The 24,550-nt window shown below is 44.8% G+C and overlaps 3 protein-coding genes across 3 annotated transcripts in view; 2 read left to right on the top strand and 1 right to left on the bottom strand.

The window, feature by feature from the left end:
• The first annotated feature begins 257 nt into the window (after positions 1–257).
• On the top strand, positions 258–11,400 carry arhgef38 (Rho guanine nucleotide exchange factor (GEF) 38). Its single transcript, XM_024143628.2, has 14 exons — positions 258–533; positions 906–1,023; positions 1,329–1,476; positions 1,597–1,614; positions 2,141–2,340; positions 2,699–2,835; positions 3,116–3,220; positions 3,521–3,643; positions 4,929–5,129; positions 5,465–5,644; positions 5,895–6,029; positions 6,692–6,893; positions 8,775–9,094; positions 10,622–11,400. Exons 1-14 carry the CDS (start codon positions 348–350, stop codon positions 10,802–10,804), a joined length of 2,256 nt encoding a protein of 751 aa, XP_023999396.2. The 5' UTR covers positions 258–347; the 3' UTR covers positions 10,805–11,400.
• Positions 11,401–11,535: 135 nt separating this feature from the next.
• Positions 11,536–15,689, bottom strand: ints12 (integrator complex subunit 12). Its single transcript, XM_024143629.2, is given in 11 exon segments — positions 11,536–11,879; positions 11,882–12,030; positions 12,032–12,420; positions 12,746–12,898; positions 13,279–13,438; positions 13,659–13,792; positions 13,795–13,869; positions 14,355–14,513; positions 15,022–15,060; positions 15,062–15,190; positions 15,600–15,689. Coding segments are annotated over 10 exon segments (1,539 nt in total). The 5' UTR covers positions 15,179–15,190; positions 15,600–15,689; the 3' UTR covers positions 11,536–11,715.
• Positions 15,690–15,995: 306 nt separating this feature from the next.
• Positions 15,996–24,550, top strand: part of gstcd (glutathione S-transferase, C-terminal domain containing) — a 44,239-nt gene continuing 35,684 nt past the window's right edge. Inside the window, 7 exon segments of the mRNA XM_070441535.1 lie at positions 15,996–16,491; positions 16,494–16,591; positions 16,757–16,984; positions 17,315–17,779; positions 19,685–19,948; positions 23,033–23,087; positions 23,090–23,122. Of these exon segments, the coding sequence (XP_070297636.1) occupies positions 16,392–16,491; positions 16,494–16,591; positions 16,757–16,984; positions 17,315–17,779; positions 19,685–19,948; positions 23,033–23,087; positions 23,090–23,122 (1,243 nt within the window). The 5' untranslated portion in view covers positions 15,996–16,391.

Below are 24,550 nucleotides of genomic sequence, written 5' to 3'. Positions count from 1 at the left end.
AGATCGTTTGATACGGCCCCTTTTTAAACAGATCTCACATTTTAATTGATGTGTAGATATATGATGTGTAGTTAACACGTTTATTGTGTCAATGATCATGTCATGTCTCACCATGTTATTGTGTTATGTCATATTTTGTACATTATCTGTTCAGACAGAGACTATCCAATGGGCACACATTGGTTCAATCAATGTTGTTTCCACGTCATTTCAATTAAATGACGTTGAAGCAACATAGACTAGACATTCATTTGACTTCTGTGCCCATTGGGTATATTCTGCATAGAAGAAAACCTTGCCATCCAACACACATCCTAAACTTATCCCTGTGCCTGTCTTAAGAGAAAATGGCRCCCTTGTCCCCCCTGTCGTCGATCCTGGCCTCCCCGGCCCTCGACCCCGCGGAGGTCCGCCTGAGGAAGATGAGCCGCAGGTCRAAGGTCATCCAGGAGCTGGTGCAGACGGAGAGGGACTTCCTCACCGACCTGGAGCTCTGCATCAGAGAGGTGGTCAAGCCCCTCAGAGACAGACAGGTAACGAGGAAGTAGACAGAGTACTCAGTGGGTGATATCATCTGCTTACAGAGATACAGAGGGGTGGTTACCTTGTGTTACCTTGCTTGGTAGTGAATGTTGTATTGTTCGTTATTCAGGCAGAGTTGGTTTATGAAGTGATTTTCAAAAGACGATGCATGGTGTTTGAACTGCACACAGCCCACTTCTGACACCAGTGTAGCGAATATCAGGCGTGTGCTCTTCCCAAGATAGCCACTGCCCCAATAGGGATATCTACACTTGGGGGAGATCATGCCAGGCTAACATAGGCTATAGGGTTGTTACAGAACATTGAAGAATATGTATGACTGGCTATGTGTCTAAAAGGTCTCTCTCTGTGTGTGGCTCCAGGTGGTGGACGTGGATCGTCTGTTTACTAACATGGAGACAGTGTGTGAGGTGTCGGGTGCGCTGCTCCACCGGCTGCAGGAGGCCACAGCTGAGCCAGACCCTGAGGCACTAGTCATAGGTAGGTGACCTCTGACCTCTGTTTAACCTCAGTCACCTGAGTCGTGTTCATCAGGGAAACTTAGTGAATGAAATGGATTGAAACAGGGAGGGGACTACCTGGACTTACCTGGTCCAGTAAGAAAGGCAAATTCTCGTTTTCAAAACAAACAAAAAAAACGTTTTCCATTGAGTGACCTAATGAACATGACCCTTGTTTTGACCATACTGCCATTATAATATGCCACATTTCTAAATAAGCCACTCAGGTTGACGGATTTAATACTGGTTAATTCAAATGTATCACGTTTTGTTTTCCCACCGTAGGGGAAGTGTTCATTCAGGCCAAAGCAGCGCTGGAGGACGTCTATAAAATCTACTGCTATCACCACGACGACGCTAACTCTTTACTCAAGTCCTATGAGAAAGAGGAAGGAATAAAGCAACATTTCATCASCTGTGTGTTATCACTGAAGTGAGTCACTGCTTGATACTTCCCCCTCATTCATCRACTAAGCATTTCCTCCCAAAGAGGCATTTATACTGTTGGCCATAACTACTTTTATTAAACCAATGACTTTGTGTCTCGTTGCAGGCAGATATACGACCAAGAGTAAGTACACCAGATTTGTATCATCGTTCTTGTAAGAATATTTTTGAATAATTTACACTATAATATCAAAAGGTATCTCATATCTATATTGATTTTCAGTGGTTTAAATTAGTATTAAGTATAACAATGTTATTAAATGTATAATAAAATTGACAGACTAATTATGTGTAACTAACTGTATCATCCTGTGTTATTGTCAGTGTAATCGTAATAATAATATATGCCATTTAGTAGACGCTTTTATCCAAAGCCACTTAGTCATGGGATGCATACATTTAATGTATGGGTGGCCCCGGGAATCGAACTCACAATCCTGACGTTGCAAGTGCCATGCTCTAACATGTTAACTCTTCTAGCATGTGTTATTAACTGTATAATAATGTGTAACCCAAACAAATCTGCTGGGATCTTTTTCAATTTTCCGCAGCAATTTCTGTWAAAAATCGGCAGAATTTTGCAGAMAGCTTTTTTTTGCCTCTAGTGTAGTCCCATTATTATTAACATCAAGCTGTGTGGTGGTCTTCAGGGGTAAACCCAACCTGCTGGACATGGGTTCTCTGCTCATCAAGCCGGTCCAGCGGGTCATGAAGTACCCTCTGCTGCTCGGGGAGCTGTGGCAGGCCACGCCCAGCGACCACCCTGACAACAGGCCCCTCCAGGAGGCCCTGACCGCCGCCAAGATCATCAACGTCAACATCAACGAGTTCAAGAGGAGGAAGGACATCGGTACAGCTCTAAATATGCTATAGTCTGAGATGRRGAAATGTGTGATGTAGATATCACCTACACACGCTCTAAATACACTGTCTGAGACATGTGTAGAACTGACATAAACCATTGTTACATTGAACATTTTATAGAACACAGAACATTGTAGTTAAGATTGGAAGCAATTCAAGTATTATACTGTATGGCAGTTATTACCATGCTTTACATCCCATTACTAAATGTCAGGACCCCTTTAGTGCTTCAACCATAGAGAKCCGATGAAGTTATTTTTAACRTTAGTATTCTAATTCCTAATTGTACAGTGTGGCTCCAACTTGGTCTTGTCCTTTACATCTGATTCTCTGTCATGCTGTAGTGATGAAGTACAAGAGGACCGAGGAGGATGGGGGGACACTCATGGGTAAACTGAATAAGTTCAGCATCCACTCTATCAGGAAGAAGTCTGACAGGCTCACAGGATWCCTCAAGATCCTCACAGGTGTGGAGCCACAGGTAAATAWCTACCTGMTACACCTCTCCCACTCTACACTAAGTTCTATAATATGAATGTGAGTAAATACACTTCATGTGTTAATGACATAACCACAACTTGGGGACATTTGTGTAAAACCTATTTTTGTCTTGAGGTTATCAATAGAACAAACTGCCTTCATTAAAAAGTAAATACTAGTCTAAGGAGCTGGAAAGGTCAATATTATCTGAACCACTGAGTAAACTCCTTCCTTCCCTCTCTCTCTCTCTCTGTCTCTCTCTCTCCCTCCCTCTTCTCTAGGTGAGAGATGAGGTGTTCGACAAGGAGGAGAAGCTGTTCAGGAGTCTGGAGAAAGCAGTGAGACAACTAGTCAAGAACGTCCACTGTTACCTGATACACATACAGGTAATCATGTACCAGCCATTGATTGATTGATGGATGGATGGTTTGATGGTTGATTGATGGATGGATGGATGGATGGATGGATGGATGGATGGATGGATTGATGGATGGATTGATTGATGGATTGATTGATGGATGGATGGATGGATGGATGGATTGATGGATGGATGGATTGAAAATGTCCTAATATTCAGAACAAATAAGGTGGTGTAGACAATCTCAATGTTCCAGTGAATAATATGGACATAAGGGAGTAGTACCCATGGAAAGCAATAGTGACGGTGTCTTTTACATGTTGTGTAGGAGATGGTAGGTGTCGCGGTCCAGAATGCTGCAGACCTGGAGGACATCATGAAGGATCCAGACAAAATAGACACAAACGGTACTCAGCACCTGAAGAACGGCAACAACCCATACAAGCACTTTGTAAGTTTGACTCCACATTTGGATACCCTATTCTCACAGTAAATACAAACTATTTCCTGTCGAGGAGCTGTGTGTTCTTTTTGACAACTTAACTATTTGTTCCTTTCTTCCGTCTTCCATCTCTCTCAGGCCACCGGCTCTTCTCCTCTCTTCTCTCTCCTGCTTGTCAGCCTGTCTATCCTTTCTTCCGTGGACGCTGTTCACTTGTGGGGCCTGCTTGCCCTAGCTGTGCCCTCCTGCGCTTACACGGCTCCCTCTCTCTCTCTCCACTCCTCCGTCAGAGTGAGTGAGTGACCTGTCAGTCAACCTTTCGGCTTCCACTCCCGCCTGGTGAAACATTTCATCTCTCCCTCTACCCCTCTAAAACTGCACTCTCCTCACACTCCTCTGTCTCTCTCTCCCGCTTAATGTCTCCCCCCACCCCTCTCTTCTGCCGTCTGCCCTCCTTTCTGTTGCTCATTCCGAGATAACGAGCCTTTTGAATAGAGTTCTTTGTGTTACTTGGTGCTCTCAGTGAAGGATGAGGAGCCACTCGAGGGCCCACAGAGACTTTAATGAGCGCTAATAGCTAACAGCGCTAATAGCTCAGTACAGCTCATACAGCAACTAGCCTCTGAAACTGCAACGCACCTGCCCTCTGGGTGGAGAATAAGGGTGCTCTTTTGTATCAACGAGTTTCATTATGATGCCTTTTGTTACTATTCGAAATAGGCACATCATTATTCGAATTGTGCAARGCAAGATGTTTTCAGAGGAGATTATACAAACTAAAGTGCAGATGGCAGAACTATTTGCGACAGACCAATTTGTAGGCCATTTCGTGCCTCATTTGATTGATTCCCACAGCCACAATCATATATAATGAGACAAGGGCCTCTATTTTGTAATCTATGCAAAATAAATGCCCTACAGTATTTCGATTCCCTGTATGTTTGTGTGATCTCACACCAAAAACGCAGGTTGATGTTTATTGTCATGAATCTTGCCCTGAAGGCAGAACTGAACGATGTCCGCTAGATGGGTCAGCTGCAAAGTCAAAATTGGCTATAATGTAAAAATGTATGAAAAAAATAAATAGCTTTTTGGTCTTCAAGGCTAGGGTTAGGCATTAGGGTTAGCAGTGTAGTTAAGGTTAGGGTTAAGGTTAGGTTTCAAATCAGATTKTATGACTTTGTGGCTGTGTCAGCTAGTGACCACTCTGCAGAGCTGYCTCCAGGGCAAGATTCATGTAATGTATGGAAAAACACTCATTCTCCATCATTGCTTCCCTATATGACCCCTTCAGAAAGAGAGGATGGCACATCTGGTCCTGGCACCCCTCTCCTCACTCCAAGGCATGTTCGCCGCCCCGCAGAAACTCATCCAGAAACGCTACGACAAACTATTGGACTACTGCAGCCGCCTGGAGCGCTCTCCCTCCTCCTCCTCCTCCACGTCTTCTGCCTCTTCTTCTTCCTCCTCTCCATCACCTGTATCCGAGGACCAGGTGAGTTCAACAAGGATTCCGTTTGCAGCGATCATGTTACCTAGCAACAATTTCCGTTAACCTATTAGAATGAACATACCTAAATGTTATATTGAAGCCGCAAATAGCTAATTTAGTTAGGGATTATAGCATTTTAGCGACAATATTAAAACCGAAACATAATTTTGCTATTGAGAGTTTAGTTTATTGGTCTTTCAGCATTATAACAGTTCTCATTAAAAACTGAATTATTTTAGCTGTTACAATAAAAAAATCATAAATGTTAAATAAATATGACAATTTCAGAATGCTATAAAGGTCTTTGCTAAAATGTTTAAATCTGTTTGTTTCTACAGGGACAGGTTGCGGCGCGGCGGGACTAYGCAGCCCTCAATGCTCAGCTGGTGGAGGAGCTGCAGAGATTCAACATGGCCGCACATACTATCTTGTCCAACTGTGTCCTCTGCCTGGTGACCCTGCTGAAAGGCCTGATGGACACGGCCTGCCACCACGCACCCTCCATACAGCAACTACCGGTGAGGACGGGAAGGGGGAGTAAGGGAGATTGAGGGAGGGAGGGAGTGGGACAGCAGAGGTGCATTTGGCGATAGGTGGTTTATGTGGAGTTTTGTGTGGTGAAATAGAGGGGCGACTTTAATTGAACAGCAATATATTTTGTAGTATGAAAGGGAAAGGATTTGTGGTGGACACAGTGTGTTGTGAGTTKATGCAAAATACCACACATTGAAGTATGATAAAGTATGATTAAATGTTTGATTTGTCCAGGCTCCTTTGTCCAACATCAGTGAAGTCCAAAGCAGCATCATGGAAGAGCTCAACAACCTGACTCTCGTCAAGGACAACGCACAGACTCTAATAGAACGCAAAGTCAGCTTCGAGAAAACAAAGAAAATCTTAGCTGTAAGTTTGGGAAGAAAACATGGTTGAAAGCTGGAAGGACTTGCCTCAATGTATCCCCCATTATTACTACAGTATGTGATAAGCTAAGGTAATTAAAGGCTAGCCTGGTCCCAGATATGTTTGTGCTGTGTAGCTGTTGTCATGCCAATGACATTAGGAGTTGGTAAGACAGCACAAACACATCTTGGAGCATCCTCACTGAGCCAGCTATCTGCATAATGCCAGTAGGCTCTAGGTAAAAGCAGCATTACCCCACAGCCTCACCTCCTATTCCAGGATTGGCTCTCTTATTTGTTTAATTGAACCAATTAAAAGTCAATTAAAGAACAATGTTGGAGAAGTTATCGGAGCCACCAGACTCTGCCGAGCTCTCTGGGTTGGGATTAAATAGAGCGCTTGGCAACCCCAGCGCTACTCCAGTTATTACTCCCCCAAGACAAACTGTGTGTTTTTGTGTATGTGTGTGTGCGTACGTGCGTACGCTTACATGTGCTTGTATCTGAACAGCGCAAGACTCCTTTGGATGGGTTTCGAACCACCTTCCCCTCCTGAGACCCATCCCCACCAACCCAAGGGACTCGTTAGCGATCATTCCCCACTCCCCCATTGGGACACTGATGACTCGGCTCATATCACCCTAACTCCCTTCTCCCCCTCCACAGGTCCCAGAGATCCAGCGTCAGACAGAGGGCAACAGGACCAGGGTGCTGGACGAGTATCCAGCTGACAGGCTGTACCAGCTGAAGAGGAACTGTAACGGGTGTCAGGAGCAGGATGTCAGCCTGCTGGAGGGGGAGCTGGTGGGCCTGCTGGAGGGCACAGACCCCCTGGGGAGCCGGGGCCGCTGGCTGGTTGACACTGGCAGTAAGTTCATTATCATAGGTTGGATATTGTGATGTGACGCTGTTGGATCATCCTGTCTCATGTTGCTACAGTGGCTTAGTTATTGGATCTGTGCCATTTTTGTTAGTGCCGAACGATACGGTATGGTGATGCTCGTAACTATTGTGGCAAGGAAACAAAACACAAAGCGGATTGAACTTCTTTAGAAATCAGCTTAATGTTGGAAACACATCCAGTCACATTTATTAATTTGACATTCAGCGGGTTTTTAAAAGGACCAAAGAGTTTGATGTGCTAAGTGTTTTCATTTATGCCATGGAACAAATATATTACAGATTTTGTCACAGCCCTAATGTTTGTTCTGTATGAGAAAATTGTAATTGCACTTTTATCTAAACTAGCGGTGATGGACCGCCCAAATAGAGGATGTTTCATTCACTACTTCAACCGTTAAGGTCTATGTAATGTAGACATAATGCTCTCAGTTTATGTCCATTGTACAGGTGTGTCTTTTGCATTATGGGTACTGTAGTACATCATCCTACAGGTCTGATCTACATGACCTAACTCCAGACAAACATCCCCCTCCATACTGTGGAACTAAACTCCGAGCTCTTCTGTCCTGTGGCGGGTTTTGTAGATAGATACACATCTCACTTCCTGATTACTAACCTACCACAGCTGACAGTCAGCCAGCCTGCTGGGGAAATTCCCAGAGGCCTCTGACTGTGATGTCACGGTGATACTTGGAACAAACTAACCTCACCGACTCGTTCTGTCTCTCACTCTCTAGAGAGTTTCTGCCTCACAACAAGGCCAACTCAAAGAGTTTGTTACATGTATTTTCCGCACCGTACGCATCTAGCACTGAGTGCCTGCCAGTTGTTTGCGGCGAGCCGCCTTTCGCTGTAAGCAGAGTTACTTAGAGTACAAAGCCTCTCCCTGGGGGCATTGAGAACACAGGCTGAAGAGGAGAAAGGAGATGCCTGCCGCGCTTCTCTGTACTCCAGAATAACAAGGCTCAAATCAGCCAAGTTTTTGCAAGGAGTTGTAGAAAGGTTTGTGTGTGTGTGTGTGTGTGTGTGTGTGTGTGTGGGTGTGTGTGTGTGTGTGTGTGTGTGTGGTGTGTGTGTGTGTGTGTGTGTGTGTGTGTGTGTGTGTGTGTGTGGTGTGTGTGTGTGTGTGTGTGGTGTGTGTGTGTGTGTGTGTTGTGAGGTGTGTGTGTGTTTGTGTTTCTCGGTACCGACTGCATTCTGAAACTACTTCACAGATTTGTTTCATCCACTGGGACTACTAGTCTTCATAAGAAGCTGTTTATTATATGGTCGATATTAATGCTACCGATGCAGTAAACAAAACTACTATTTCCCATTGCAACAATACGCCCGGTTTAAGAAAACCTTCGTTTTAGAGGCAGTTTATGGACCGCGCAATCACACAATTCTTTCTTTCATCCTTCATTCGTTGACAGTGACACCGATCTCCCTGTGACTTACCCACAGTACACCCAGTCTCACAAAGAACCCTATTCACATGCAACCCAACCACCTGTGCATTTKTTGAGCCTCCCTGCACCTAGCTGCACCTCACAGACGTATTTTTTTCCTTATCTTTAACTCTGCATTGTTGACCCTTAAGTTAGCATTTCACTGTTGGTCTACACCTGTTGTCTACGAAGCATGTGACAAATAACATTTGATTTGAATAGCAGCCTATAGTCTTTTCTTTCAAATACTTTATGTGAATCAATGGAAWAGTTYGTAAAGTGAAAACCCTGCCCATCTGGCACTCCAGGCAGGCTCAAGCCCACATTCATCACAGCACCTGGAAGATTTCAAGTACTATTTGAACCCAGATATGTCTGACAGACACAAACATCCCCCTGTTCTCCTTCTCTCCCAGGCACCCAGGGTTACGTGTACTCATCCTTCCTGAAGCAGTACAACCCCAACAGGGATCAGGGTCGACCAGGTCAGGGTACGGGGATCACAGAGCCCCAGCAGCCCATCGTGGTGCTGGACGAGGACTTTGACAACCTCAGCCTGTTTGTGTCGGGCAGCGGGAGGAACAACAGCATACGGAGCCGGAGCAGCATACCTAACTTCAGCCTCTACAACACCTCCAGTACCTCGCTTGACAGATGCTCCACCCCGTCCAGCCTACAGGGCGACACAGAGCCAGACATCCGCCAGGGTTGGGACGCAGAGCCAGACAACCAGCAGGTGGGGTAACACTGGGTTAAAGAAGGGTCTTCTGAACCCTTATGGACCCTACTCTTTATACAGGCTCTGGCCAAAAGCGGTGCACTATGTAGCATAATATATCTTTATACAACGGGTGGTTCTAATTCTGAATGCTGATTGGTTAAATCCGCATTCCAGCCAGTGTCTATTCACAATTACCACCGGCTAAATCTATGACGTTAAAATACCTATTTACTCGTTCCATCTGACTGAGCAATCCACTGTCATCAGCCCAGCAGCAATATATAAACTTGTAAATATGTCTACTGGACAGGTGCATTACGAAATGGAGGACCGATCCTGGTTCAGTGTCAGGGCTCAGAGTAAACAGAGGGCTTAGGTGTGCCTTTCAGTAGGCTTTACATAGTTGACATAACATCTCAATAGATAGAATGGCGAACTCCATTCGCTGAACAACACGTCAAAATGTACAATTTGATATCTTTGCTTTGAAAGCAAAGCACAGGAAATACATCGATCACAAGCTAATATAACAATCTACAAAAAGGATTTAACTAAGCAAGCAATGTATCTTTACTAGCTTATAGTGATGCCTGTAAAGGCCTCCTCAGAGCCGTGCTATGACCGCCGTGGTATGACAGAGTCGTGGTATGAAATATGAGGGRGGTTATTGCATGGAGCAGTAAAAAGTTAAGTGTGCTGGTTTATAGTGCAGATGATTTGAAAACCCACACTATTAGGCCTGTTGGAAGCCTTGGGGCGGTGTGTGTTTGTGCCTGTTAAGTCTGGCTCTGATAGGTTTAGGGTCACACTTCCATCTCGCATAGAGATTATATGGAGTGAATAACATTTATACGACACCAGCGCTGTCACTCAACATTAGTCCCTTTAGCAGCCGCTGGGKAGGCTCTGTTCTTACTATGTCTTGGTTTGCTGCGACCTGGGAGGACGCTTTTGACCTCCATCAGAATATGAGGCGGTTAATATAGATTGTAAATGGATATTGGTGATGGTGGGTTTGGGACTACAGTTGTGATGGGGTCTGTATCTTCTTTTGTATGGACTAACAGTGKCACCGACTGGTGAATTAAGGAAATACCACACTGAATTCAGTAGACCGTACAGCAAATTTTGCCAATGGAATACGCTGTGCTATCGCAATTAASCAATACCTTGACACGTTTTGGATTTAAAAGTTTCCTCAGATTGTATTTCAAATGAATTTAGTAAATAACTGTATGTTGGGGCACTTGACCAATTAGTTTGGGGTCAGATTCTGAGGAACATGAACCTAACATTTTCTCCACTACATCACACAGGCTGGTGGCACCTTAATTGAGGAGAACAGGCTCATTCTAATGACTGGAGCGGAATTAGTGGAATGGTAACAAATAAATCAAACACATGGTTCCCAGGCGTTTGATTCCATTCCATTTGCTCTGTTCCAGCCGTTATTATGAGCCGTTCCACCCTCATCAGCCTCCTGTGTACTGTATGCATGGTACAATAACTGCTGTATCGTGAATGTTCTGTCTGTTTCTCCAGTTTTATGCGGTGTACGGGTTCCAGGCACGCTGTGACCAGGAGCTGACCATGCAGGAGAACCAGCATGTGAGGATCCTCAAGTTCAGCGACCTGGGAGGCAACAAGGACTGGTGGTTGGCCGAGGCCAACGGACAGAAGGGCTACGTCCCAGCCAACTACCTCGGCAAAATGTCATACGCATAAAGGAATAGATTGGGATTAAGYKGGCCCAATCCCAAATGGACTCCTAGCCCCTACAGGCAGGTTTCCCAGACACAGATTAAGCCTAGTCTTGGACTAAAATGCAATTTTAATAGAGACTCCCAAGGACTAGGCCAAATCTCTGTTCAGGAAACTGGCCCTATGGAGATTGAAACATTTTATAGTTCCAGCTAGCATATCAGGACAAGGTAGATTTATACCATATCCTCTCAAATCTCCACAGGCGTAGGGTTGATTTGGGATAGGGTTTTACTGTAATCTGTCTGTCTATATAAAAAAAAAGAATGACCAGAAAATGTCATTATCAAAAGATCATGACTGTTAAGATTATTGCATATATGCATTTTGCACTAAGAATGAAGCTATCATTGTGCTGAGCACTTAGTATTGCCACCTGCAGTGTTGATGAATTTATATTGTGAATGTGTGTTGTCCCAATGAAAATAACGATTATTCTAATATATGTCAAGCAAATGTATTTTGAAAGAGATAATGCATTTTAGAGTTATACAGTTCCTCCATGTAATATGTATATTTTAGATCACTCATCAGTGATGAATAAAGAGTCTTTATCAGTGGTGCGTGATCCTGTTCAATTAACGGCTTGTTCATTCATGACTGCTGCTGATGATCTCATGTCCTTTTCAGACTTTTGAGATTTATCAACAAAAAAAGAAAGAAAATTCTACTATGTCATAAAAATAATACATTTATACATTTTGCCCCCCCAAAACCCAAAACAAACTTGTTAATTCAATTTTCTGTGACGTGGCTGAGTTTCAACAGAACGAAGAGGCACATTATAGCCACTAACAGTATCTCCAGCAGCATTTCATACATCAATGAAATTCAAGTATTCAATTGGATTAGGTTACATCCATGTTACAGTTAATTCAATCTCTGGCACTCCTCCCATTCATAACTTCCACCTCTAACATCTTACTACACACTAATCTCTTTCTTTCTCTTCCTCCCTCACTACTTCTCCCATTCCATTCATTTCTCAGCTTCTTCTGAGCAGCTTTTTTCTTCACCATCTGCAGGCGTTTCATGGCGTGAGCTGAGACTCCTGGGATGTGGGCGCCTTGCCCCCCCCTGGCGCTTCAGCCGCCGCCTTCGACCCGTTACCGGTCCCATTCCCTGCTCCATTGCCCCCAGACCCTCCGCCGTTCCCTCCCAGGCTGGGCTGAGACCCACTGGGGAGACCCAGACTTGTTCTCCCCACTGGAGGACCGGTTTAGGGTCTGCTTCCCCAGGGTCAGAGGTGGAGGAGGCTTCAGAGGCACAGAGCTGGAGCCGTTTCCACCATCACCGTTATTTCCATTTCCTCCTCCGATCGCCATCTTGGAGCCACTGCCGCCCAGTCCTCCGCCCGTCTTAGAGCTGGCCAGCCCAGAGAGTCCGGCAGGTTTCTGGCCAGGGGGGGTAGAGGTGGAGGAGGTCTTGCTACTTCCACTTGGCCCTGAGGAGCCAGGTTTGGTGCTGGCGCCAGGGCCAGCGGAGGTCTTGGCCCCGAAGGCGGCCCACCCTGTGAGGCCGCTGCCCGACTGCAAGGAGCCGCTGCTACTGGAGGGGTTGGCAGATACTGCTGCAGAAGCCTAGGAGGGAAAGAAACAAGCGTTAGAGATGCAATACTCCTAAGCACATCAAAACGACTCTGATCCTTTCCCCTAGTATAATGTCCAGGTATTACACACATGGTCAGTTTGCATGACAACATATATACATTTTGTCTTTACATTCAACCTGAATGTCCGCCATCTTTGAAAAGGCTATTGCACTGTATGCCATGTAATGTTGTATAATGTCTGGGTATTACATGATCAGGTTGCATTAGACAAGYTATATGTTATTGAAATATGTCATTTTTACCTAAATATGACTTGTAMTTCAAATATGCAGCTCTGGTGTTGTAATGCTTACCTTCACCTCYGTTCGTTTGAAGGCCTGAAAGGTGCTGGATGTGTCGGGTTTGACCTTGAGTTCCGGTTTCTTCACCAGAGGGTCCTTCACCACGGGGGCTGCTGACACAACGGCTGGTGTCGGCTTCTGTGAAGGCTTCTGGGTCTTCTGGGCCTGGCAGGAAAAACAACAACAGCATAAGAACCCATTCAACTGGAGTCTTTTTGGGAGTGTGCAACATTACAGAACATTCAGATAGAAATGTATTGTGTAGAAAATAGATGATTGTCTGTCAGGTAGAGTAAGGAATCGTTTCAGCTCTGTTCATTACATTTCTATCTGCAACCTTCAGAAGGTCTCAACTCACTGAATACACCCRTTGTTATAAGTATTGGTCACATGGTTTGCGTCCAAAATGGCAATCTATTCCCTATATAGTGCACTACTTCTGACCAGRGCACATAGGGATCTGYTCAAAAGTAGTGCACTYTGTAAGAAGCAGGGTGCCATTTCAGACTCAGCCAGGATGACTTGGTCGTCTATCCATCTCTTACCATGCGTTTCATCTGCCGGGTGCAGCGGGCGCAGTACCACACCAGGCGCGGGTCGTTGACGTCCTTGTCCGTCACCTGGGGCTTGTGGCAGTCCTGGTGGTAGAGGTTGTGGCACTCCTGGCACTCCACTAGCTGGTTGCCCGATGTCACCGTCATCTGCCTGAGGTCATCAAAATGAAACTAATAGATTAATTGATTGATTTTATTTATCAATGAAAATACATTACACACAGTACATACAGTCATTCATCACTGAAAGAGTTAGACGTAGTGTTCATTAGGCACCAAAWMGAAAAAATGGACAAACAGYAAAAMACTATATTGACTTTTTCGTTTTCAGTTGCGACCCAGGTGACATTCAAAAACCTCCGGGTACGTACCTGCAAACCACACAGGCCAGCCCCATTTCCATGGCGAAGTCGTCAGCATTGGTCTCTGCGTCGAAGTTGGAGAAGTCAGGCAGAGGTATGTCTTTGAAGGGTATGTCTTTGAAGGGCTGGACTGTGACGGGGACGAGCGGTTCTCCTGCTGCTTGGGCTCCAGGCGAAGCTTCTTAGACGGTTCAGGTCCTTCACCTGGCTCTACCCTCACCTGGAAGACAACGGGGAGGTGCTATAAGGGTTAATAACGGTGTTATGAAGGTGTTAGGAAGGTTATATAAGGTGTTAGGAAGGTTATAAAGTTGATATGTAGGTGGTATGTCTATTTCGACCTCAACAAATGGCGATTTCATACTAAAATGTTGACGTATGACCTTTACGTGACAGTTTACTTCTGTGTCATCTCAACAAACTGAAGATATGTCACACTGAATAAATTACTCCAATTATGTATCCAATGTATAACATTATGTATGTACAGTGGATAATTGTGTATACATGTTTGGTTCCAGATTGTCTCAACAAAAGGAATGGAATTACTGGAATATGGATGAAGTCTTAAAATTCTATGTAATAACATTATGTACGACGAATTATGTTTTCCATGATTTGCAGTACTGGTTTGGTTCTGGAACAAACTACCAGATCATGAAAAATCCCTATCCCTACTCAGGCACAGCATCCATTCATTTGTACCTTTTCTGAAGGCCTCTTCTCCACCTCCTTCTTGCTCTTCTCTGAGCTGCTGGACTTGCTGCTGCTGCTGCTAGATGAAGAGGAGGAGCTGGAGGAGGACTTAGAGTCCTGTTATTTTATGCTCATCTTGGACACCGACACCTTCGTCACCTCCACCTCCTGTTGATAGACACAAGTCTACACTTGTTGTATTCGGCGCATGTGACAAAATATTTTTATTTTTAACACAGGGCTTTAGAGCTACTTCTCCAGGATACAAATGTTGGGAGTGACTGAAAGAACTAGAGAGAAGCGGCAGCGAAGGGATGTTGAAATGATAACGAGTGACACGGGTAAAGCAAGAACACAGGTGCCTAGGTAAGGTTCATATTTTACACCTCAATCATGTATGTCTATGGATTCCCTTTGGACTACTGTCAAAACCCATATGATGACATCATTAGAATATAATCACACAAGCCTGTAAAATGATGACAACATCATGTTCTGAAGAGAGGTGAATGAATGCCATATAGTATAAAAAAATATATGCTCTTTTATCATAAGCCACTTAGTCATCTGTGAGCATACATTTTTGATAAACGTATGGGTAGTCCTGGGAATCGATCCTACAATCCTGTCACTGCCAAGCACCATGCTCTACCAACTAAGCCACAGTAGTCCATACCTTCAGTGATGAGCGATAAGAGGAATCACTCCCTCTGCCAGATAGAGACTGTCCAGCAGAGCTCTGATTTATCCACAGAGTCTTTGCTCTTTGAGTGCAGGTATCCCAGTCCCTTTAGGAAGACAGGGTCCAACTCCAGACTCACAGATGCAGCCATGATCACACTGAGCTGTAGATATAAAGGATATGTAGAATAGGCATAGGCTTTGACTATAGGCCTACCTGTTTTTAGCCTCATCCAGTTGATAAATATAGTACTGGCTAATTGGTAATCTGACAGCTAGTGAGTAACTTTAGTGATATGTTGGATGGCAAAGCTAGACAGAAAACATAACCAACTAGTTACTATTGACACAAAGGTCAACTGCTTCTACACTAACTTGCATGTACTTGTTAGGTAAGAAATCTGACTTGTACGTGACTGTCTCTGAACGTCGCAAGTGTCCAGTTGGCTATCTAGTATACCAAGTAGCTAAGTTAACGTTAGCCTTGGTTGGGAAACCGGTAGCTAGTCAAGTAGCTAGCTAGCTAGTAAGTAGCAAAGGTTAGTTGAGATTCGTCATGTTTGATTACCTTACCTTACTCTCAAATATCTTTAACGTGTATTTCTCACACTAATGTGGTTATTATGACACGTAAATATTTACAGTAACTTAACAAGTGGCATTGAGCTATGTAGCTGAAACGCCTTTATTTCCTAGCGGCATTCTTGTCCATCCACTAAATACATCCGAAGAAACAAGCAAGCTAATTTGTTGCACGGACCTCGACATTACCCGTAGCATATTTTGATTATCTAGACTGTATTCAAAATACGCCACTATAACTATTAGTGTATAAATATTTTGTAATACAATGTTTACATTTAATTGTGGTAAGTATTTGAATGTATGTATCATTGATCAGTCGGTCTGTATTGACTGTTACACGTGGAAACTTACTTGAGGAAGTGACGGCTTACATAAACACGTGCACAGTGAGCTTCACATGACACTCTGTAAGTAGCTAATTTCAGTGTATCATAGTTTGCTTGATAGTCAGAACCTAAACAGAAACGAAGCGTGGCTATACTGTCTATGTAGAGCACTAACGTTAGCTCAATGTATACCTAGCTAGACAGCTACTACCTAACGTTAGCTAACAGTAGGTAAATTAAGTTAACGTTGGATATGCAAGCATATGCAAGTCTTAGCTAGCAACTTTAGTCTAGCAGACTAAACTCTACTTCACGATATAGACATCATCTTGAGATGTATGGAGTTGACTTTAGTCAGCAAACTTTGGTCAGAGTTTGTTGCCACAATACCATTTGTCGTGTTTACAGGTTTGATTGACACCAATATTCAACCTATTCAGTACCTCCTGTCACAATGACGCAGACAGACCCACATGAGGAGCAGCAACCAGAGTGTCTCTACCTGGAACTATCCTCCCAAAACGAGCAGCCCTCTGTTCCCCTACACACCTCCATCCGCTCTTCCTCCTGTCTTTCTGCGAGTGCACGTCATTCAAAGTCTTCCTCGTCTCTGCCAAGCCTGACACACAAAGCTCACAATCCTGGAAGTCACAGGTTTGTCATTGTCGATTTGCTTTGCGTTGTAGACAGTAATGACAGGCAAAGAAGTTGGGAAAAACTTTACTGAGCATGTTTCMGTCAACTATAGTACACAATATAGTGATGGTGAATGAATACATGTCAACATCAATATGTGTAAYAACAATATTTCTTYGACAGGTACCAAAGTCTTTAGCTGTCTCGATGGTCCATGTCAAGGACTTGCCTGTGTTGGTGAGGGGCTGCCGTCTCCCCGCCGTACTGGATGAGACTGGGAGATACTGCAGGGCCGGGCTGGCTGTGGTGCTCAGGCATATTATAGACAGGACCTGTGAGGCAGACCCCAGAAGGAAGGATGCAGCATCACTGCTAGGGTTCAAGAAGACCTGTCTGAAGGCCTGCGCTGAGGTAAGGGGCAACACTCAATTATTATGATATGCATGCAGTGCTATTGGCAAAACTATGAATGATTCTGTTTGTGTATACATGACATTAGTGTTTTTGTTTCTTTTTTGTTTTTAGGCATAATTAAATTGTCACATCTGTAGGAGCTTTCCCATTGGAAAACCAATTGAATCTTATATTCTCCCAGAGGGATTTTTTTTATGAGCTAGTGAATAAGATGGGATAAACTTGTCTACTAGTTGTCTTGGACACACAGTACTGCTGTATAAAAATACAACTCACCAATGCCACAAATATTAGTCAAAATGAATGCATGTTCCTCCTCCCTTATAGGTGAGCCAGTGGACCAGGCTGTGTGAGCTCAGTATCCCCTCGGCCGTGGAGGCCCACCTCCGGCAGCCCACTAACCCATCCCTGCACCTCCCCTCTGCCCTCCTCAACCTCGAAAAGACACTAGGCGAGCCCGTCAAGGTGCACAACGATGACAAGATCCGCCGGCAGAAGCTCCAGCAGCAGAAGAAGAACCAGAAGAAAATGTCTCAGGACCTCCAGGAGGACCAAGGGACAGACATCACCCAGCCCCAGGATTCGCAGTCCGCCGACGGGCTAGAACTCCGAGCAGCCCTGGCCAAGCTGTATGTGGATAGTGGTGCAGTTCCGTCCACGGCCACTAGGGAGAGCTCTGACATCAGGAAAGTGAAGACCACAGAGCTGCCGCAGCTGGAGCATGTGTTTGCCGAGGGGCTGTACTTCACTCTGACTGATGTGGTGTTGCTGCCTTGTATCCATCAATACYTGGTAAGGAAGGCCCYTGAAGKTTCTGTTAGTTATATGTTTGAAGGGAAGTTAGTCTAGAACTCTTAGCCTGAGTCCTAGATCWGTTTGTGCTGTCTTTCCAACTCCATTGCTGTCACTGGCAAAACGGCACAAACAGATCTGGGACTCAGGCTACAGAGTTCTTGCTTTATGCACTTGATTTATATTCCACGGACCGAGCCTCCCTTCTGCTGGTCACTAAATATGTAAACTACCAACACTTCTCTTGCAATCGTGTTTCTCAGCTTGATGTAACTTGCATTTCCCAGGCCTGTTTAGTCTCCATGCAGTTTTAGACAAGTGGTAGCTCTGAGTGTGTGGCACATTTTATTTTAACAGTAGCATATTACCCTATTGTCCCTGTCATCACCGCTACCTCATTTGAGTACTTAAACCTGTTGCCATGTCGACCGTATTATGAAGGCCTCTGAAATGATGCATGACACCCTTCTACATTGAATGTCTCATCAGGTGGTACCTGTACACCCACAGAGGCTTTATACAGTGGAACAGGCAGAACAGTGCCTTCTTAAGACTGTGTGTGTGTGTGTGTGTGTGTGTGTGTGTGTGTGTGTGTGTGTGTGTGTGTGTGTGTGTGTGTGTGTGTGTGTGTGTGTGTGTGTGTGTGTGTGTGTGTGTCGCACAGATTCTATTCTCAAAGTGGTCCACCTGGCTGTGGATGATAGCACCACAATGACAAATAGGTCTATTTTAAATGTAGTTGGTTGATATGCATTTCAATGAACCGGCTTTGGGATCATGCTTGGTTCGACGTGCTGATTTTAAAATGATGTCATTTGTCATGGAGACAGAGCCTAATTTCGGATATGAGAAATTAGGCTGCGAGAGTGGTGTTGAAAGGATGAGATTTGCTGCCGATCACTTACTGTAGTTCATCATCAAGTTAGTTTGTAAAGTTATTTTAATTTGCCCCTACTGAATTTTCCTGTGAACATTTTAGTTATAGATTTCCCATATTTTGTTTAGTGTTTGGGTTTTTATGAGATGCCACCACGGGGTGTTAGTTATCGATCTATTATGCCTTGGAGCCAAGCGGTCAACAGGGTCTCCTCTGCACACCTCTCTCCTCTTCTCTTCCATCTCTCCTCACCAGCGTGTATAGCCTGGGATTGGAATTAAGTGAAGTTCTCACAATGAGACTCTTAGAGGTCAGCTGTGCTCCAGTGGTTTCCAGTTTCACACTCAGCCTAGCATGTCTCCTCTCTTCTCCCACACAGCCACTGCTGTCTATCCACAGATCCACAGGACAGAGAGCCAGAGAAAAGACCCTTGGCTTTATCTACTGTCCCCTCTTTCTATGCTCTGTCTGTTTCTCTTTTGCTCTCTATTCTCTCTCTCTCTCTCTTGGAAACACACACACACACACACATTATGTTCTTCTATCCTTGTGGGAACCTTCAATTAATTTCCATTCAAAATTCTATTTTCCCCAACCCCTAAACCTTAACATAACACTAACCACTAGCCCCTTACCCTAATTCTAACCCTAACCTTAATTGTAACCCTAAACCTAACCCCTAAACTTAAAATAGCCTTTGTCCTCATGGGAATGTGGGAAATGTCCCCAAGAGGGAGACATTTTCTTGTTTTACTATCCTTGTGGGGATTTTAGGTCCCCATGAGGATAGAATAACTAACATACGCACACACACACACACCCCTCTACAGCTGTCCATCTCTCTCTCTCTCTCCCAACCCTTGCCTTTCTTAGTGCCTGTCTCTCTCCTCCATCTCCAGAGGGGTGATGAGTGGAGGGGATCAGCCTGGTGGAACCTGCGCTCTTGGTTCAGTGCAGATGACACTTCTGATGAATCACTTAGCTGACTCAGGCCCCCATCTTCACTTTCCCCTCAACCTCCTCCACAGAGATCCCTCCAGAGCCACAACGCCAGCATGCTGTCCCAGCTGCCTCTCTTGCTGCGCTGGTACCTCCAGGTCCAGGAAGTCCCTGGGGTCCCCAGGGCGGCCCAGGCCTGTGGGATGGCCCTCTCCACCCCCAAGGCCCTCACTACCGGCCCCCCAACCATAGCCAAAGCACAACAGCCCAGCCAAGCGAAACAGGAAAGCCTGGAGARGACYAAGGAGGTGCACTTCGTTGGAGGCCCCAGGCCCACGATGACTAAACTCAAAGTAATTGAATATATTTTAATCTCTCTCCCACTCCCTCTCGGTCTCTTTCCCTCTATCAACCGTCTCCTCATGCTTCCCACCATCTCTTTTTGGGAGGATTAGATGAGGCACATTGAAGGTTTCAGGAAAGCTGTCAGTGGTAAAAATCGCATGCTCTCTAGCAGCAGCGCCTTTCTCTCTTGAATGCCTCTAGGCACATCGCGCGTGCAAACACACAAACTGCCCCAATATAGGACTCCCTCTTCCTACTGACTGTGTCCCCTGAGCTGCAAAGATAAAGGATTTATGCACTCCAATTGGTTGTAAAATTGTCCCGCTTCCTATAATTGAGATTATTGCGGCCTTGCTGTTGCGTTGTTACTTAAAGGCTGGTTTGCAGTTGGGTCTATCGATATGTTTGTGGACTGTTGTCGCTGTGACATAATGAACATATATATTTTCGTCCACATCAAAACTTGACGTTGTCGTTATGAAAAATTATAAGCACAAAAACGTCAGCCAAGCAACTCAAAGGTACTTTCTAAAAACAATGATTTGGTTCGTTGCGAGCTTGTTGGCTAAATAGCTAGCTGGCTAGCCAGTTTACAATATGAACAGAAGTAACGTTAACTTTATAGCTGCGACGTCGGAACTTACGCAGGCCTACTTTTTATTAATTGAGGAAAATAAACCCAACACAACATCATCATTACCTGCAAGGTAAAATTGCTTACGGTTGTGAGTGTGACGAAATAAAAGTAGGTCATTCTGTCTGTGAATTTTAAGAACTCCGGCATCTTCTTGTCACGTTTAGATTTGTTGCTGTAGCAGCCCAGTAACCACGACAACGGACCTTGCGACAGTCGCAGGGACATTCACTTTTTCATGTCTGTGCAACAAGGGACACCGAGAGTCGCAGCGATGGTCTACAGACATTCCACATGAGTATACATTAAATGTCGTTTTGACCAGCTACACTTGTCGCATTCTAATTGTTTACAGACATGTCATTAGACCAAGTGTAAACCGAATTTGCTGTGTAATTGTTGACAGGAATCAAATTGAAGTCGACATTTTCCGTCCCATAGGCCACTTTTATATTTGCCACCATTTACGCTATAGTGCACATCTTTCACTTTCCCCTCAGACTTTGATTGAATAAAAACACTGAATCCAATACAAAAAATAATACAATTTTACAAAGCCAGACTATCTCGCTTGTAGTAATTGCAAAAAACACCACCACTGCTCAGAGTACACACCCGCTAGCATAATTACTCCACACTCAATATAGCCTACAGCCTCTCAGGGTGTAATTACTAGCACTGTTAGCAGGTAGCGCTGGACCTCCAAATGGCCTGCCTGGAACACGTTATGGAGTAGCGGTTTTCAGTGGGACATAAACCGACACAGCTGTCAAGGCAGGAAACTGCTTCCTCAGCTGGCTCAAACCTTCCTAACCCTGAAACACCCTCACTAGTTCTCTGGCACGGCTGTCCCAAGTATTAAATCTGAGATGTCTTGCTGCCAACAGATATGATATCCAACTACGGCAGGAAGTGCATCAGTCAATCGTAAATGTTGATAACAAGTTGCCCTCTTAGAATGGTGATATTCAACACTGGTCGATTACGGAGTAGACACAGGTGCACACAGTTAGAACATGCACTGACATAGGAACATACACACAACACATACTGCCACACACACATATACTGCGTCCCTCGCCTGCCCAGACGGATTTCGGGGGGTGGTTGGCTTTTTGTGTGTGTGCATGTGTTTGTGTGGTCGTCACCGCAGGACTGGAGTGCAGCTGTGTAGCGTCTGGGGCCTTGGTGGAGCCAAGGGGCCTGTTGTGTAGAGGCCAGCCCAGGGCACACAGAGAGAGAGAAAGACAGAAAGAGAGAGGGCTAGGCTCCACACGTGTGAAGTGCTATCCCTCACTGCTGTTTACCCAAAACCAGCACTACATCTCATCTGTCCACCACACAAACAATCTGAATCACCTCCTACTGTGAAGCGAGAATATAATTGTATACAGAGCTGCTTCACCATGTCTTCCCATTTCACTCACTCATCTCACTCACTCACTCACCACTCACCACACACACATGTAGTGATGGAGAAGATTGACACGCCCAGTGATGTCTGTCAGTCATAGAGCCTCTTTCCCCCAGCTCTCTGTGTGAGTACCAGCTTCCAAAGGCTTCTTGCCAGGTGCACTGAGAAAAAGAGTGACAGTTTCCAAATGTATCTCTGCAGTAGTACCTACTGTCTCCTACGCTGTAGTGCACCAGCTTGGAACTGGTTCAAGAGGCCATTTTTATTTCTGTTACCCAACAATGACATTAAAACAGGCAGCCTTTCAAGGTCATTTTTATAGTTTGTATTTTCCCTCTGAATACTGCCTCAGGCCATAGAGCAAATGCCACTTATTTTCAACTTCATATTTCCATGAAGTCCATTATTTTAATGGAAAAAATAACAATAAAAATCTGCAAGGAAGGTTAGCTCAAAGCTTTTGATTTCGATGAAGAATGTCCTTGGTGATTTAGTATGCCGTTTTAAAAACAACTGCCCTTTTTTATGCCTGAAGAAAGAGGCATTGGTTTGTACCAATGAAAGATAAAAGGAATTCTGTGTAGTAACTACTTCTAATAATTTGCTAACTCTTGATGAGGAATGTTCTTTGTGAACTAAGCTTTCATAACGCTTCATCCAGTATCCAAAGGCCAGTGTTCAAAGATGCAGTGTTTGTCCCATCCGTAGCTCTTTACCTGTAATATCTATTCTCTTCAGTTCTGGAGAACACCTCCATCCCCCTATGAGCCGGGTAACAAGGCCAACTTAACAGACAGCGTGTTTCTTACAAGGAGAGAACGAGAGAGAAAAAAGGATTGGAAAGAAAAAAGCGGTCTTTGTCCTCAGGTGGTTTTCAAGATTGGAACAGGGTTAACGGCGGTCAGGGTGGAGGAGCGCTCCCTACTCTCTGTAAACCACTTCATTACTGCTGGTTGAGACGCGGAAAGACCCTGTAGGCTCTGAGAGAGAAGTTTCTATGGTAACCTTGATGGTGTGTGTGTCCGTGTGTGAGGTGTCCCGCAGGAGAGTGGTATTCAGGCCGTTTCTCACCTCATTTGCCCCTCCTGGACCCTCCCCTGGACAGCTTACCGGAGGCCGTCAACCCCATTGAAGGTACTACTTTCATCCCTCTCTCCTCTCCATCCCTCTTCCCTCTCTTCTTTCCTGTTCCCTTCGTTCATTTCCATCTCTCCATCCTTTTCTTCCTTCCCTTCCTCATCCAATCACCCTTACTGAGCCAGAAAGCCATATCAAACACCATTGATATGTGCGGAGCATCCCGGTACACGATGCATAAGTGTTTGCATAAAAACATCACTACTACTTTGGCTTGGTGTAGTTCCATCGACGAGTCGCCCCCCCTTTCAAACAAAAACACACACAATCAGTGGAAGTGTCTGTGACCGGCCGAGCCTTTCGAGACGTAAATGCGTTCTCCCAAGGTGCCCACCCTAATGAATTCTGAAGCGGTGCCTTGCTGTGATCTATTCTCCCAGTGTGGGTTGGGGCTAAGTGAGAAACAGGCCTATCACCGGGACAGGGACACACTCCTCGGACCGTAGAGCGTCATCGGGAACACAGTGGCTGCTCTGTTGCCGTGGCAGCCGGTGTCTGAATGGAAGGGTGGTGGAAGCAGGGTTGATTGCAGTCCCAGGTGTCGGAACAAGCAGAGAATGAGTCTCTCCTTGGAGGTGGAGGGGGCGAGCGAGCACTTTCCTTATTAGTGTGTTTATTATACCCTGAGAAGGCTAATAAATGAGGTGTGTGTGTGGCGCCTTAATGAGAATGATAGATGCTAGTGTTATTCTAGCGCAGCGTGAAGGGTTCCATTACACGTGTGGTGTGCACATTCACATGTGTGTCATGCTTACGGCTCATCTTAACGTGCATTAAGCACAGCTGGTGTACATCAAGGTCATTATAGAGGAATGTGTATGTACAGATAGCAAGAACACACACACACACACAGCAGTGGGTTCAGTTCAGTGGTAATAGTGAAGGAATGTACCCACCATACACTGAACTAATTTCAATACACTACAGTGGCAGTATGTCCTTTATTTGTGTAAAGGAGAGAAGACGAAGGTGCATCTTCAAACTATTGAGTATGCCCCAAACTGTTGTCTGTGATAAAATGGCAGGATTGTTCTCTCAGGTTGTTCCTGTGCTTTCTGTCTAACTGAATCTTGGATTTCAAACAAGGATGTTGTGTGGGTGTGAAGGTACATGTTGTTTTTGGTCAGTGTTGTCTGTTATAACGAATTTTCCTTCTTTTTCGTTGTGTCTGTGTGGTTCCGGCCAGTGGGCGGATTACGGGAGGTATCCGACAAACCGTCCTCCGGTTTCTTTCCAATGAATTCAGCAGACAGTATCAGAACAAAACATGTTCTCCATTCAGAAGTAGTTTAACACAGAAACTTGAACTTAACTGGCTCTGGATGATTTTAGCTATTTTAGTTACCTCCAACCTCTCACATAACTGTCAGACATTGGCAATGTTCACTTGTCCTTCCTTTCCAGTCAATAGCATTCTTTATCAGC

This window comes from Salvelinus sp. IW2-2015, unplaced genomic scaffold, assembly GCF_002910315.2.
Source record: "Salvelinus sp. IW2-2015 unplaced genomic scaffold, ASM291031v2 Un_scaffold4204, whole genome shotgun sequence".
Lineage (NCBI taxonomy): Eukaryota > Metazoa > Chordata > Actinopteri > Salmoniformes > Salmonidae > Salvelinus > Salvelinus sp. IW2-2015.
This window is presented reverse-complemented; position numbering and strand designations above follow the sequence as displayed.